The 17,226-nt window shown below is 39.7% G+C and overlaps 1 protein-coding gene and 1 non-coding gene across 2 annotated transcripts; both read right to left on the bottom strand.

Annotated features, from left to right (window-relative positions):
- Positions 1-4,590: 4,590 nt before the first annotated feature.
- trnal-cag (transfer RNA leucine (anticodon CAG)) lies at positions 4,591-4,673 on the bottom strand. The gene has a single exon. It is a non-coding gene; the product is annotated as a tRNA-Leu (tRNA).
- A 9,296-nt stretch (positions 4,674-13,969) lies between these two features.
- On the bottom strand, positions 13,970-16,399 carry sox7 (SRY-box transcription factor 7). The gene is made up of 2 exons (XM_086166761.1): positions 16,043-16,399; positions 13,970-15,136 (listed from the first exon to the last, which is right to left on the bottom strand). The coding sequence occupies exons 1-2, from the start codon at positions 16,272-16,274 to the stop codon at positions 14,160-14,162; spliced, it is 1,209 nt and encodes a 402-aa protein (XP_086022887.1). The 5' UTR covers positions 16,275-16,399; the 3' UTR covers positions 13,970-14,159.
- Between the last annotated feature and the right edge of the window lie 827 nt (positions 16,400-17,226).

The following is a 17,226-nucleotide window of genomic DNA, read 5'->3' as shown; positions in this document are numbered from 1 at the left end:
GACGAAAAGACGTGATCCAACTCATCCTGCAACCAATAATGCAAGGATTACCTATAAAAAGCAGGATATCTGCAATAAGCAAAATCCATTCTCACTGAGACAATCCTGGGAGGTAAAGATGATTCATTGTTACCCAGTGGAAAGGAATACAGCCTCATGATAAAAGGCATAGATGCCTAAAAATTTTTGATTTGTAAAATAGGCTAAGCTTGAGTGACACGTATAAAGAACCAGATTGGCTGTTTTCCCCATTTTTGTATTAACAGCAAGTGTTAACTCTTGTTGAATATTTAGACAATGAAAAGACCTTGATTTCTGTGAATATCCATATGCTTCTATGTGGTTACATGTCCCTCAACTTCAGCTATTGAAGCTCTGGAATTCCTCTAGTATCGTCATTTTCAGCCTATTAACCCTGAGACTTATTTATTGAAATCATCCAGTCAAATTTGTATTTCAGTGTACTGACCTCAGATTTTGAACATAATTAATAATATAATAATGTAATGGTAATATTAACAATGAATATGTGCTTCGAATAGTACTAATGAGGATTTAAGTGAAAAAAAACTCAGTGGGGGGAAAAGAAAGCACTTTTCTGTATCAAAGCATAATCTCAAACACGGAAGTCATATGTTACAGTTTTGTATGTAACCACAAAAGAAACATCACGGATATAATTATTCAAAGTATATACTGATGCTGAGCAAACTATGAGCCTGGTCAATGGATCACAGCCATTTTTCTTTTTCTTTATTCAACATTACCAGGAAACATATGTGGCCTTGGATCCCCAGAATAATGTTGTTTATCCCCAAGGTGTCATTTATGCCAACTGCAAGAGTTCAAACAAGGAAAATAAAATTGACATCCTGCATTCAAAGCATAATGAGTTCACCAGGTTTACATAAACCATCGCATGCCTTTTTTGTCGGCTCTTTCAGGATTTACTTTCTTATCCGTTTGCAAGTGAATATCAGCAAGTTCTCCGCTACAATGCCACAATTTGGGAAGCGCACAGTTCGTGTCGAAATTTAAACCATTTGTCGTGCAAGATACACAGTAATCCAGACAAAAATGTTTAGTAGATATAATCATACATACTCACATGATCCGAACTTTTAATCCAGGGGATAAAGGGACCAAACGAGAGAACATGAGATGAAACGTCCAAAGAAACGCCAAACCTTTGTCATGCAGAGAAGCCAGAAAGCTCCCCTGCCGGAGCAGGCCTACCTGCTAATCAGGTAGATGGGAAGCTAAGGATAGACTGAAAAGCCTTGCTAATCACTTGGACTGAAATCTGCTGAAGCTTTGGCCACATGACTCTGACTTCGCCATTGCATAAAAGGAGTTGAACACAGTTTTAGAAGGCAGTTAAAGGCTCAGCGACAATCTCTGACTAGGCATTTTCCCATCTTTCATCGTTTCCTTTATGTTCCTTCATGTCATTGATCCATGCTACTTCAAAATGCATCATATCCACACTTGACCTGAGCACAGAACATAAAACATTAACACTCTTTGCTTTGGCATGTGAATGGAATTAATACAGATATATGAAAGATATCGATAACTTTAACAAATATTTATCTACTCGTTTCATCTTTTGCTTTCTTTTGCAAAATATTGGTGAATATCACACCTCAGGAGATGTTTAGATATTCTTAAAACAAATATCTTAAAAAGTCACTTGAGACCATTTGATTTAAATCTAATTTGAATTTAAAATTTGGATATATTTCCAATATGATATGTCATGTCAGTCCATATTCTTTTGCATTTTTCTAATTATCAGATTTCAATATTATGATATGACTGTTTGTTCATTCATATATTATGGCTTAGCGTTGGGCTCTCATATGCAGACATTTATGCCATCTGGCATCGGTGTGTTGACTAATACTAATAAAATTCATTACTGCTTTCATTACTAATAACACTCTATCTACAATATGTACTGTATGTTTCTAATATATAATTAGAGAATGCTGATTTTGATACATTTAAAGGAATGGAAAAAATATTTTTGGAATAGCAGGGAACAAGATAGTCCTCTCTTTTTAATGGACTCTAAAGACAAATGAGTCAGCAGACTGCGGCATCCTAGTAAAGGTCACAAATCATCTCCTACAAATCAAAGCAGGAATGTACACAGCGATAACATGATTTCCAATCGAGGAAGAATTTCCATCCCAAGGTGATGGCTGAAGATCACTGCATTTAAACCACCTACTAATTCTCCAGAGCACTGTAATACCAATAGGAGAGGAACTACCTGAAGCTTATTGGCTGGCTTCACCCTGGCTGGCACATTCAACCCAAACAGAATGGCGTGACGGGGCATGTGGTAAGCTTCCCAGATTCTGGATCAAATATGCCCTTGCCCTATCTTTTAGTCACAGGTGCCAATTACATCTATTCATATGTGGATGGTTTTTATTATACATATATATGGAGAGCTATTTTAGGCATGTTTTCCTTGTGCAAATTTCACAGGGAGGTCAGCTCACTCTTTTCAAGGACAAAGGCACAGCCACAAAATACAGCAGAGGTTGCCCTTATCAGAGGCTTGCAGACGGCATCCCTCCCTGTGATGGTGAGAGTTTCAAGAAGTGCTTAATCACCGGAGCGCCCACTCCCACAAAGCCTCCACACACACACACACACACACACATACACTGAGACAACCATTCCTGCTGCCATCTGTCTTCAGTCTTAAGGAGCTTGATGGGTCATGGCGGGGTGGAGTCAGCTCCAGGTTGGTAGATTTATTATGTCCTGGCTCACAGAGGAAAACAGCAAAGACCCCCTGTTGAGTCATGAAGGAAAATGAGTGACTCAACAGAAGCGCTGAGGATGTGGTTTCGCCCTCCTCGCAGGGAAAGTGCCTCCCCTCATTCCTCAGAATCAGAGCAGGGAGCTTACGCATACTTGAGGCCTGTCTAATCAGGGCCACTATGACCGGTTAATTTCTCATTTGAAACACGCACCAATCCATCTATGTGAATGAATGTACATCCACTTCCAGCCCGCCTGAGCATAAAGTGATGGTGCATCACGCCGAAAGAATTTCCCCGAAACACTGTATCACATTAAATTAAACTGATTATGATTAGTGGGCATTTCTGCGTCCCTACAGCTGTCCATTTTTGACTGCGTAGACGCAGTTGGATCACCATCACAGCGGGACATCCATCAGGACACTGACGCTCAGGCTTAGCCTCCGCCTGGCCGCAGTTAAAATATCAGGACTGATTAGTGTCCAACCAGCTGAACAGCAGGAGTCACAGGCCGTACAGAGATTTATACCAGGACAAACAGAGACAACCAAATGGGTACAAGGTAAAGGTTGGATAACTGCTAAACTTTTACATAACATTTTGGTCAACGCACATTGATTCATATTTATGACACATAAATATAAAAATGAAATAATCACAACAGAAAAATGTAGTTGTGGTAATGAAATAACAGTTATGCTCTATTTCGATATATTACTGATTCAATTTGCTATTTTTCTTACCTTGGTTATAATTTTTTTTATTTCAAAGTAATTTCACACTTTATTGTTTCTTTCTTTTGAAAGCACTGTACATAATGTGCATGCTATTTCTTTGCGTTATGTCTTCTGTGAAAGATGCTGTACAAAATATCCTTTGATTTGCTCGATCAGAAAATAATTGTTGTGTTTCACAACTTAAGTCTGTTTCAGAAAGTTCCCTCTGTGTCAACCTCATGATGTCCAGACAGACTTGCCCCAAGTTTGCTCTTTAACCCCTGCTGGTCAGCGCAGGATTACATAGAGTGCGTATAAATATAGCTCAATAAAGCCGTACAGTGGCAAAATCCTACACTACTTATAGATCACGTGTACAGAAACCCCCTGCAGAATCTTAATTTAGCTGTGCTGTTATATTTATACATTAGCAGTAATTATTTTCAGTTTGATGTTATCTAAGCAGAAAGTCATATACTTCCCTTTGGAATGTGAAATGAAGTTGGCTATACAGATTAAATGCTTTAAAAGTCAACATTTCTTCTTTGTCATCATCAAATGCAAGTTTACGGCTTAGCAATAACTGTTTATGTTTGTCTGCTATGTAGAAAGCACATGTTAACTCAATTTAACCTATGCAATGTTTTAATGCTTAAGTAATAGCTTTTCTTGGGTGCTATTTATTAGCATTGATATGGCATTTTATTGATGAATATTTCATAATTTATAATAATATTTTATTAATAAAATGCCATATCATATTGTCCTGATTTTTTTTTTTAAATGTGCTTTTTTTCCAACTATGTGATTCTGCTGTCCCTTCAACACCTTAATTATTTTCTTTTAAATAATCTACCGCAAACAAGCTGCTCCAGCAGGCTATTATTTTCATAGAAGGGCCATGGTTTTCATTTCTCATTCATTCAAAGCATTGTTTTAACATCAACAAAATTGCAAAAAAAAAAAATTGATGTGTATCGAATATTCAATATTTGTGTTATTTTTTGAGTGAAGATATTTAAGGTATATATCTTCTCTACCTTTTGGTGGGGACAACAGACGTTATTATCCATCTCACACAAAAGGGATGCTGTCAGAAGTGGGATTCGAACCCACGCCTCCAGGGGAGACTGCGACCTGAACGCAGCGCCTTAGACCGCTCGGCCATCCTGACCTCATACGAAACGCGGTATGTGCATTGATAATAAACCTTATCGTATTGTATCGGTATCGGTAATCGGTTGATTGATTGTCGTCGTTTCCATCGGCACAGCAATACTCCACTACCGGATACAGCTCTGGAAGAGGGCGGAGCCAAAGACACTTGCTTTTCTTTAATAATGATAATAATGCATGTTTGAAGCGCTATGTACCACATTGGACATTAACAACCCCAACTAGAATACTGAGGAAAAATAGCAAAATATATGCATGCCTATATTATGTATTCACATAATATATAACATCCAAACGCTATCAGTGCATGCGCTGATTATTCTTTCTAATTTCTTCGACTGATTACTCAGGCAATAATTAACAGAAAACACACCTAATCTTTTCGAGAACTACCAGTCGATTTTTGATATGTATATTCATATAAATACATTAAAGAATTTGCTTTGGGATAAATAACGTTCTATCCTATTCTATTCTATGTGTGTGTGTGTGTGTGTGTGTGTGTGTGTGCGTGTTGTGCCTTTGTGTGTCAAAATGCTTTTTGAAGAGTTGCAAGTCACTTAAAAATGATCAACTCAGTTATCACATTCTATGATATTATGTTTGGTTTCAGATAATAATCATGTTTTCGTTTTTGTTCATTTTATGTTATTGATCTTATAAGAACTTTAATAATCGTAATTATATGTAACCACTTTCAAAAATCTTGGAAAATCTGTCTGCAAAATGCAAGACTTCATAAAAGCAGAACCATCCAGCAATATATATATATACATATACATTTACATATATGTATGTATGTTTGCATGTATGTATGCATGTGTGTGTGTGTGTGTGTGCGTGTGTGTGTGTGTGTGTGTGTGTGCGTGTGTGTGTGTGTGTGTGTGTGTGTGTGTGTGTGTGTGCATGCGTGTGTGTACATTGGGAAGAACAAGTATTTACACTACTGATTTTTCAGCTTTTCCCACTTTCCCACTTGGTACTCTGCAACTGTGAGTGATGGAATCCAAAACAAAAATCCAGAAAACACATTGTATGATTTTTAAGTTATGAATTTGCATTTTATTGCATGACATAAATATTTGATTACCTACCAACCAGAAAGAATTGCAGCTCTCACAGACCTATTAGTTCTTCTTTAAGAAGCCCTCCTGTTCTCCACTCACTACCTGTATTAACACACTCAATCAAACAAACTCCACCCTCTCCACAATGGCCAAGACCAGAGAGCTGTGTAAAGACATCAGGGATAAAATTCTAAACCTGCACACGGCAGGGATGGGCTACAGGACAATAGACAAGCAGCTTGGTGAGAAGGCAACAACTTTTGACACAATTATTAGAAAATGGAGGAAGTTCAAGATGATGGTCGATCTCCCTCGGTCTGGGGCTCCATGCGAGATCTCACCTCGTGGAGCATCAGTGATCATGAGGAAGGTGAGGGATCAGAATTACACAACTGGACCTGGTCAATCACCTGTAGAGAGCTGGGACGACCACAGTCTTAAAGAAAAACATTAGTAACACACTACGCCATCATGGATTAAAATCCTGCAGCGCACACAAGGTCCCCCCCCCGCTCAAGCCAGCACATGTCCAGGCACGTCTGAAGTTTGCCAATGACCATCTGTATGATCCAGAGGAGGAATTGAAGAAGGTCCCGTGCTCTGATGGGACAAAAATAGAGCTTTTTGGTCTAAATTCCAGTCGAAGAAGAAGAATGAGTACAACCCAAGAATTCCATCCCAACCGTGAAGCATGGAGGTGGAAACATCATTCTTTTGGGATGCCATGGCCATGTATCGCAAGATCTGATCTCTGCAATTGCCAACAAAGGTTTCTGGACCACATATTAAGTTCTGTTTTTCTGATGTATCAAATACTTGTGCCATGCAATAAAAAGCAAATGAATCACTTGAAAATCATACAATGCGTTTTTCTGGATTTTTGTTTTAGATTCCGTCACCCAGTTGAAGAGTACCTATGCTCAAAATTATAGACCTCTATATGCTTTGCAAGCATTTTGGGAAATATTTGTTCTCCGCACTGAATATATGTACATATATATTAAAACATATGATTCTACTTTTGCTGCTGATTATTTAAGAAGTGTGGAATTGCTGGATTGTCCCGGTGATCTAAATATGAAATTACTGTTGCTATCAATCAATGGCTCCATGTCACAGGGAGCTAAAGATAATGAATTGTGCCAACACCTTAAGTGAATACGTGACTGCTGTTGTTGTATTTGCTTATCTGAGTTTTCAGCTACAACTCCTCTCAAGTATTCTGCCATCTGCAATGAACATACAGCTCATATCCTGTTTTGAACCTGTCAATGTGGTACTTTAGTTGAAGTGTCTAAACTCTGGGGAAAACAGCGTGAGTCACTTCCATGCATTTCATTTTTGATGTTGAGTCTTTAAGGAAATGGGATGGAGCATCAAGCAGGAAGGGATTCCTTCAAGCTAAGACATTAACAACATCCCAAATATTACACCCATAACGTAAGGTCGGACGAATGGGAGCGAGTTTGGAAATGATGCCAATGACCTGTTGCCAAGGTCACCCAGGAGCCATCCTATGCAGAAGCTCTGAAGGATAAACAGCACATCAAGGCTGCGGAAATGCTGTGTATCATAGCTGACGTACTTTTTCTGAATAAGCAGTGGACAAAAATGTTCAGTGTTCCTCTCCAAAACAAATAATTGATTAATCATTGGCATTTATTAATGATGATGCAATAATTGCTCCCATTGAAAACCCGATCATTTTAAAAATGTTCCTAATTTTACATTATTTGTGTTATCTTACAAGATTTTTTTCTTTTTTCCATTTTTCCACTAATTTCTCATTTTCTTATATATAGTGATATACATGCAACAAGAACAATAATAGAAAATGCAGCAGTGACAACAACAAAGCAACAACTTTATCATGATTGTAGTAGAAGTAGTAGGTGTTAAAGCAATAGTTTCTGTTTTGTTGTGATTAGTAGTAGAATTGTTGTTTTTATCATTATTATTATCATTATTATTATTATTATTATTATTATTATTATTATTAACCTTAGAAAATGAATGAAGTCTTTTCCACACTCCCTTCAGCCTACTGAAAGAAATTGAGCTTACAGAATTCTGTACAGACATTTGAAAGAAAAACATGATACTAGTTGTATAAAGCATGTTTAATTTGCTTTATTTTCTGTATTAATTAAATAAAAGCAAGCACTGTGTTAAGGGTTATGCCTCAAGAATGTAAGTTAAAACAATATAACAGTTCCGAGTTGTAATAAATGAGTAAAATGCTATTTATCAATTGTTATCTTCCAAGGTTGCCAACCATTTTTTCTTTCCCCTCTTGTTATGTTGTCTTGTTATTATATTGTCATTAAATTATTTTTTTATTGACAATTATAAATACATGTTCATGCATGTATTCTAAAACTCATGTCAGCAGACAGCATGATCACTTTGCTTTGTCTATCCTGCACAGTAGCTGGGAAAAATGTCTCACTCACACTGCAGAACTTGTAATATCACTCATCAAAACCATTAGTGGCTCTGCGTTTCAGGATGCGTGCTGAGTAAACTCTGATGCTGCAGGACAGAATGAACATTTTAAAGACCCACTAAAATGGAAAATGATAGGGACATTTTTAGATTAAAAACAGGCCTGTTGAAGGTATTCCTTCACTCTTTTTTTAGGCAATCTCTCAGCCAACCAACTGTAAGGCAACAACCTAAATGAGGACAACATTTTATTGTAAAATTATATTAATTAAACCAATGAAATCTGGAAAAGTGAAGCAAGCAAAAATTGTCAGATGCTGCAGCCTTAATAAAATTGACCTCTTCACAACAATTTGAATGAAAAGGGAAGACATTAATGAGATATAAATTATATAATCCCTGGAAAATGGTCTTTTGAAAAAAAAAACTGGAACCCTAGATCTCCTAAATACCGAGGGAAGAAAAGCAAAAAGAAATGGCAGGATAGATTGAATTTCAATAGTAGTGATTAAAATTTTCCTATGTGAAGATGGAAACTGTCTGACATGGAATCCTGCAAAGCATTTCCAAGTAAATTATTTAAGATTCATAGTTGGGATTCAGAACAAGAATATTTGTGTTTAAAAAAGACAAATAAAAGACACAAATTGCAGAATATCGCTGTGTTGGTATCAGATTAGATAACAGAATAGTAAATTAGTTAATAGAAATTATAAAGGCAGAAATAAGATATAAGGAAAATTCTTAGGTAATACCATGTGGTTCAACAAGTAGAGTGAAATGTTATGGCTATAAACTGAAAATGAAAAGAAAAAACATTTATGTTACAGAAATAATACTAAATATGATAAATATGGTACTATATAGTATTAAAAATAATACGGAAGCAGTGATTTATATATGCACAATGAATTGAAGCGAGTTTAATTTTCAAAATATGACAATTGATAGCTGGTGTAGTTATGATGTGATTATTAAAATGGAAGTGAGAAGGGCAGTCCAAAAAAGCAAATCGTCCTTGCACTTGTCAGTGGAATGAATACTTTGGGTTAAATTCGGATATCAGTTAAAATTAAAGCATGAGTCACAAGGGCTCTCTCAGTTATTTCCACAGTGCAAGATCTCAAATGTCGCCGATAAATACGTTCTATCTCCACACTGGAACAACCACATTGCAATTAGGAAGCACAATAGGAACATCCTCCTCCACATTGAGGTGAAGAGTTACATCACCCAGGGGACAATCTGCTGCAGTCAAAAACAAGCCAGACAGAGCTGCAGCAGACAGCAGCCACAGATAAAGAGAACAGTGTGAACTGTGCAGTAACATTGATGTATGCACTATAATTTAACACCTCCTATATTTCAGTTGTGTGTATTTTTCTTTCCATATTCATTCATAGTAAACAACTCCATGTTTGATCATCCAGGTGACTTTGGATGAATTGTTAGTTAACATACATTCTTTTGGAAGGGAAAACAAATCCTTTCTGTATTTGAGTACAAGCTTCCCTGCCTGCGCTGATTTGGTAATGAGCCTGTGCTTATGGCTAAATGGAAATCTAGCCTTCTCCTTCCCTTGGTTGGCAGCCATGTGCTGGCCTCCCTCTGTGTTTTCCTGGTCGCCTGTATCTTCTTAGAACAGGTGCCGGATCGTGTTCAGCTGCAGCATTCACAGCACAGGTACGGATGGGAGGCCCTTGGCTGCTCATTCAGTCCCCCAAGTTTTCCAGGGGTCCCCATCTGTGTCCCCACACATCCTCTGCCACATGGCACATGTCCCTCGACGAGTCTGGTCCATTCTTCGTCCGGCGACGTACACGCCTGCCTGCCACCCCATACTTTGCCTGTTGTTGAGCCACAATGAGATGAAGAATAGCTTCACCCATAATCCCTTGCTGTGAGATGTGTGTTTCCCCCTTCTTTTCCTCCTTTGGCCAGATTTAGGGCCAAGTACAAATTGTAAACAGGTTATTATGCTGCTGTAACACACTCCAATTGGAAATGCACTCTAGAAACATTTCGAATTAACTGATGTAAATATCCACACAACAAACAGGATAGTTTAAAAATTGGAATAAAGTTACATGAATTTTGATCATTTGGATCTAAGTTTTCTCTTTCATCATGACAAGATGAGACGTATCAGAAATACTTGGGCCAACACATAACGGTGTAAATAAGAGTTTCAAACCGCTGCTTTGTTGGGTTTAGATATTGCAATTACCGAAGGAATCAGTTGACATTATATTTTGTATCGCACATGGCTTTGCATTTTGCTCTCAAGAGAATGTCTGCCTCAGGTATTAGTAAGCCTTAGTCACGTAATACAAATCAGCCCCTTCCTCTTGACCTACAGTATGTACGTAGAGAATCTCTCATACGCTACAAATAGATGACTCTAAAAGCGTGACGTGATTGGACGCTGCCTTGCCGGCTACACAATGGACACTAGACCAACCAGACAGTCAGCCTCCGCCGTGCGTCTGGAGGACATGATATTTAAGGTGATCACTAGGCTCCATCCCAAGCAGATGGATAATACTTTATACAGCTGTGCGAGCCTTGATACCATCCACACTCACCGAGCCTTACTTACTCTGTTACCGTGACAGTTGGTGTTGAGTTGGGCCGCTGACTTGTTTGTTTGCACAGGGAAGTGACATGACGGCAAAGAAGGAAATAGGAAACATAACAGACTACCTGACAGACTCATTCCACTGGCCTGACCTGAGACTGGAACTCGGCCAGCCAGCAATCAGAGAGAAAAAAAAACAAGGGGGGCTTGTTTGTTCAGCCTCTATATCCTCATATTCACAAATTCAATCTTGTGATCCTGCATGCATGTTCAAGATTCATTTGAAAAATTAATGCACTTTCTTTTCACTGAAGACGTTTGAACTTCTCTTTGCATAAAGTGCTATAATAAAGCAGTGCCAAATGGTATCACGACACGGTTTATTTGATATGTTTTTTTTATTTTTTCCTCTTAGGTTTATTTATTGGAGCAAAAAAAAAAAGAGAACGATAGCTTTTCAGAAGAAGTCTCAAATCAACGGTTTCAATGACAAGTCGGCTTCCAGGGGAGGAAAAGGACTGAGGCTGACAATTTCAGTTTTTCCTTCAATTGCTTGATATGTCACAGTAAGAGGAGGCTCAAATCTCAGAAGTTTTGCTGGATGTGTCGATGAGAACTCCTTTTTAATAAATTGTTGACAAAAAAAAGAAAAACGAACAAAAACAAGTGGATTATCATTGCTCGAAAGCAGTGATTTATTTGACATCCAATTGGATGTACTAACTCTTAATACATTACATAAATCCATATATATCCTCTGTATATACCGACATTGTCTCGGAACGTCAAAAAATAACTATATGATAGACTTCAACTTCAATATAACACAACACTTTTTCTATTAATCAGGACAACTGTTGTACAACAAATTAAAGACAAAACTGGTGTTGCTTAGATTAACTGCAATATTTAAATTGTGTTACATATTTGTCAGGGATAAATTCACAGCATCATTTACAACAATAACATACAATGTGCAATATTAGTTTATTTGCTTTTAATAATTTTATTATATTTTTCTGTGCGCAGTAAGAAATATACTATCTAAATAATTATATTTAAGATGTTTTGGCATGAATTGTGTGCACGATTCTCTGATATGATAAGGCCAAGTGCATGTTTCATTCCTTGTCCTTGTCCATATTACAGTGTCCTACCCTGAGGTGACAATGTGACAATGTTGGGTGTCTGCAGCGAAAACCCCCAGTCTGACCCGCGCGACCCGCGGGCCGGTGCCAGACTGCAGACTACTTTCTTACCCAAGCGTGCCTGGGGCAGCACCTGCCCTACGCCTGCATCCAAAACACAGACGTCAAATGGACCCTCTGCACCGTTTCCAATTCCCACAGCCACAAATGGTAATGATGTAACCCTGGAGGAATGTCCACAACATCCCTTACACTGCAAGTGATGGATGTTGTCATTCTGGTCAGTTTAATCACATTCATAGCCAGGGTTGTGGAGGCACAGGATCAGGGTTTAAGATGGGGACCAAGGAAATGCTGAGAGGTTCGCCACACACATGCGAACCATAATGGTTGTTTATTGTATAGTGTTTATTCATGTTTGCGGTTGAGGTACAATAGGCCAGGTTTACAAAACCTCCTCTGACAACTGGCGGGTAAGTAAAAAGATGGGTAAGTAAGATGCTAATCAGTGCAGCAGTGTTTCCTCCCTCTAGCTGAACAGAGGGTTCCCTTCCCTCTCTCTGGCTCTTTAATGCAGGGCCCAGCCAGGCCCAAACATCCTGACGGAGAGAGGCTTTTCCCTTATCAGTCAGGAAACACTGCTCCTCCGCTACATCCTCTTTACAAGAAGCACGACTCAACCGTTCCCAAAAAAATGCAGGAAGACCAGCCAGACTTCAGGATTTGTCAAAAGCCCCATGAATTCCTTTTTATTGAACAACAAAAATGCACAAGAGCCGAGAGGAGAGGAGCCCTAAAGAGGTGAAAAAAAAGTGGGAAAAGAGAGGAGAGGAGAGGAGAGGAGAGGAGAGGAGAGGAGAGGAGAGGAGAGGAGAGGAGAGGAGAGGAGAGGAGAGGAGAGGAGAGGAGTAAAATAGTTAACAAGGCCCTGGGATTTTTTTTTTTTCTTTTTGTTTTTTTGTTAATTTATTTTGTACAGATTATGAAAGGTCTGCATCAGCAAGATATAACACAGGGTGAGGGGGTGGGGTAGTAGGACTACGGGGTGGGGTAGGGGGTCCAGAGTACCTAAGAATGGCACCCCAGAATAAGACAACAAAGGAACGGCAGAGATGGAGGCGGCCGGCAATGGTTGTGCCTGTTCAACACTAATCCTCTGAACTGGGATATAAAGAAGGATGAGAAGATGGATGGAAAAAAAAGGGATGATGGAGTGTGGAGAAAGCAAAGAGGGGAGTGGGTGTCAGAATGGACTGCTTGCATTACAACAACTCGACATAGCCTGAAATAGAATAATACACGGTGTGACACTTGGGATCTCTTTAGCAAGTCAAACTGTGTTGGTCCATCTGTTCATAATGGAAAACTACAGAACAACCGTCTTTGTTTGCTTTTATTTCAGTATCTGATTGTACAGAATTATGTACATGAATAGTAACATCTGCTACTTCAAAATGCATTTTTCCATTTTCTAAATTAGCTTTAATTGTGAAATATGAAGAAATCCTCATCTTGCGGCACGTTGTCGTTAGATGCATTTTTCCAAGTAGCAAATGTCACAATATAAAAATTGAGCTTTATCTTTAAATTATTGTCTTTCACAAACCTAAATCAGCATACAGTTAGAGTTACCATTATTATTTTCCAGTGTAGAGGTTATGATTATATATTATTAAGTATTTGATAAGAAGTATAAACGCCTTCTTTCTTCATTATACACTGTGCTTGCTAAATTGCATAAGAATAGTCCAACTAAAACCTCATTCATATTACAACTATTGAGGTAAGACTCCCATGGGAATGAGAGCGAGAACATAATAATACAAACATTCAAATGGAAAGTCTTGATAATAGCATTACAGAACTTTTGCAAAACATCATTAAATTAGCTTCAAATGAGCGTCTATACAGGCCTTAGAAGTAAGCGGTGACATTTACAAGTGGACGAAAAGTCTTTTATGATTGTTCTTTTTTTTTTTTTTTGTGACAGCTGGAGGTGCCGTACAATAGTATTTTGTGTCTGCATCCCTGAGGTGTCCGTTTCCCTTCGTTCATATTGCTCTGATTCTTTGCTCTTCCCTCCGCTCCGCACAATCCTATTGCTCAGTGACGTTCTCGGGTTTTAAGTGTCGCGGGATGAAGTTGCCGAAAATAAGGAGTTTATGAATTGTCAAGTGCAACATCATTCCGATTTGACTTCACACGACCTGAACCCTGTCGTCTGTCAGTCCTGAGTGCAGCAAAGCTTATGAGATGCTGTAGTTATTGTAGTAGGCCGCTGTTGCATCGGCCAGCACTGAAATGAGGCTTGTTTCTGTGGTGCTACTGGGACACGCCGTGGAGGCGGTGGAGGATACCTGGATGTGTCCCATAACGGTCATGCCGCCGCCCTGCTCAGACTGGAACCCGGTCCCGGTGGAGTTCAGGTACTGGTCGAACTCATTTCGGTCTACCTCGCTCAGTAGCTCGGCCTGACTCAGTGGGTCTAGCGTCTCCAGGTGACCCTGCGTCTCCGGTGGGGGGGACAGCTGGCCCAGATGGCCCTGGTGGAGCCCGTGGTGGATCTGGGGGAAAGACGCGGTGCTGTAGTAAGTCAGCGGAGGGCCGGGAATGAGCGCACTGCTTCCACCGGACTGGGACATGTGAGGGATGTGACCTATATGCGTGCCCCCGCAGTGGATTTGGGTCTGGGTATAGTCCATGTGATAAGGGGGCGGGCTTCCCATGTGTGTCTGATTCTGATGGTGCTCGTCTGACATGGAAGCTGAGGAAGAGCAGGAGACAGAAGAACTTCCAGAGTAATAAGAGGCCGGCACGTGCTCGTGGTCCATGACATCTAAGGGTGACATCTCAGGGGGCGTGGGAAGCCCGAAGGGGTACGTGTCAAAGCTGCTGTTAGAACCGGCGGGATCTCTAAAGCTTCGGACACCGGGGAGAGCGGGGCTCGGGTTGGAAAACCCACCACTGACACCGTTAGGGCTGCCTTCGTCTTTGTCGAGGGGGTGGCAGAGGACGCGCTGGTCCGGCAGGGTGTTCTGATCCGGGGCCAGGCCGCTCAGGAGGAAACCGGGGTCCACACGCTTACAGATTCTTTTTAACTGTTTCTTCCGGCGAGGGCGATATTTGTAGTTGGGGTAGTCCTGCATGTGCTGGACCCGAAGCCTCTCTGCCTCCTCGACATAAGGCCTCTTCTGAGGGGGAGTCAGGGCCTTCCATGACTTGCCTGAGCCAAGAAGAGAAAGCAGAGGGTTTTAAAACATGAATGAGGTCCCGTACGTTTTTGTTAATATTCAGTCCTGTACCATTTCTTTATTCCCGGTTTGCAATGTATCACACTATTAACTCAAATAAAGATTCCTTTTTTTTCTTACGTGCCGTTTTATGCCAGTTGTAAAAAGCTGAGCAATGCGGTTAATTATCTGTAAACTACTAAATTAGAACTTAATTAGAAATTGTCGGTTACAAATTAATAATAAGTGCTGAATAACAAGGTGGATCAAAAAAGGAATTAATGTTTCCCATGCAATAAAGAAAAAAAAATTGTACGATGAATATATAACATTAAGTTATTTTCAAAACAAATGTATCCTTTCATTTACAAAGGAACAGATTGTCTGGACGGATTTAAATTATTTGTGTTTTTCTAATATCCATTTTTTAAAACAAACTGCATGTTGCTTTCAAGATTTCATTTTGGAAATCACTAAATCCCCCTTTATAACTACCTCAGACGACGTATTTAGAGAAAATTAAGAGTTATATCCCTAAGTTAACAATATTCTAATCACCATTGTCCTCATCTCACCCAGGAATGAAATGGTTTTCTGACTTGGAAATTGCATTTGCAGGACGCAGTTTTTTTTTCAATTCTCTTGATTAACCCGTTTTCCTCACAATTAACTTCTTTTATACATTTGGAGTTTGTTTTTCCAAGTTACTATTTCACTGTAATTATAAAACATAATCTATAGGTCAACTTAGGAGTCTTTCACTTCTTCGATTCTTCCATCTAATTTTTCACATCCGAGGCCTGTTAGGATAAACTCGCCTTTAGAATAAATTTAATAATAATAATAATAACAATAATAATAATAACAATAATAATAATTTCCAAGAACTTTGGTCTCACCCAGCATCTTGCTGAGCTCGGCATTGTGAAGGTCAGGGTTTTGAACCGCCAGCCGCTTGCGCTCGTCTTTGGCCCAGACCATGAAGGCGTTCATGGGTCGCCTGATGCGCGGCTCCGGCACTTTGTCCACGGGATTCCTGTGGGCGCCGTGTCCGTCGGGCACGTCCCCGTCTCCTGGAGGGCACTCGAAGGACTCCGGCCACGACGAGTACGCGCTGATGAGGGCGGCCATCTGCGCGTTCTCTGTCTCTCTCTTTCTCCTCTCCAAACTTCTGACGCGCTTCTCACTCTCTCAATTACAAAGTTGAATTTCTCGCTCAAACTCTACTTTAAAACTATTCAGAACACAGAAAAAAACTTATTTATTAAAAAATAAATAAATTAAAAAATCCAAACGACACTCTGACAAGATCACTAAAACCACCACAGGCTGCTCTCAGACACCAGAAGAGAAACCACATGCGCTCCTGCTGCCGCTCCTCCTTTTGATTTGTGATTCGGTCTTTCCTACTGGTTGAGGGGAAGCGCTTTATATTTGTGGAGCGGGTTCCAGGAGAAACCCCGGAGGACTCTCGGCTCCTCCTTGATTGCAAGTTGAGCCCCGTGAACTGGTGGGGGGAGAGAGAGCGAGAGAGAGACAGAAACAGCACCATTTCAACAATCCCAACTGCTTCAACCGGCCTAGTAACAAAACACAATTTTCTTTGACGGACTGGTGTCTAGATATCCAAAATTACCCTGCTTTGGATGCGTCCAAAGGCGCAATTCCACAAAGGTCAGAAGGATTAAGGCCATACATTTAATCACGGTTGCTCCAAAGTTTTGTTTGGAAAGTTCTTGTTTTTTTTTTGCCTCATCTAATTTCATTTATCAGCACATGTCATTTCCCCCAAAAACCTATCCAACCTGTTGTCCAGCGCACCGCGCGTCATGCGCTCCGACGCGCAAACCACAACACAACACTCCCTCCTCCCCAAAAAGCGCCTGCTGTCACAGGAGCTATAAACTATACTATTAAATAATAACACTTTATAACCCATTTCTTTATCTTTATATTATAATTTTTTATTATTTATATTGTTGTTTTAGTACGGTTCCATTTTTGGAACATTCACCAGTAGTGGCCGCGGACTAGAGATAAGTGAACGTACCACAAACAAATCAGTTTCCTTCTGCGGCTGCAT

The sequence above is a fragment of the Fistularia commersonii genome, chromosome 20, assembly GCF_037954325.1.
Source record: "Fistularia commersonii isolate RoL2024-O1a breed Wild chromosome 20, RoL_Fcom_v1.0, whole genome shotgun sequence".
Taxonomy (NCBI): domain Eukaryota; kingdom Metazoa; phylum Chordata; class Actinopteri; order Syngnathiformes; family Fistulariidae; genus Fistularia; species Fistularia commersonii.
Note: the sequence above shows the minus strand (reverse complement) of the source record. Positions and strands in the feature narration are given on the sequence as shown.

Coding starts and splice junctions, on each gene's coding strand:
- sox7 (XM_086166761.1), bottom strand. CDS start 16,274: ATGGCCGCCCTCATCAGCGCGTACTCGTCGTGGCCGGAGTCCTTCGAG. Junction 15,137..16,042: donor CGAGCTCAGCAAGATGCTGG/GTGAGACCAAAG, acceptor TTCTTGGCTCAG/GCAAGTCATGGAAGGCCCTG.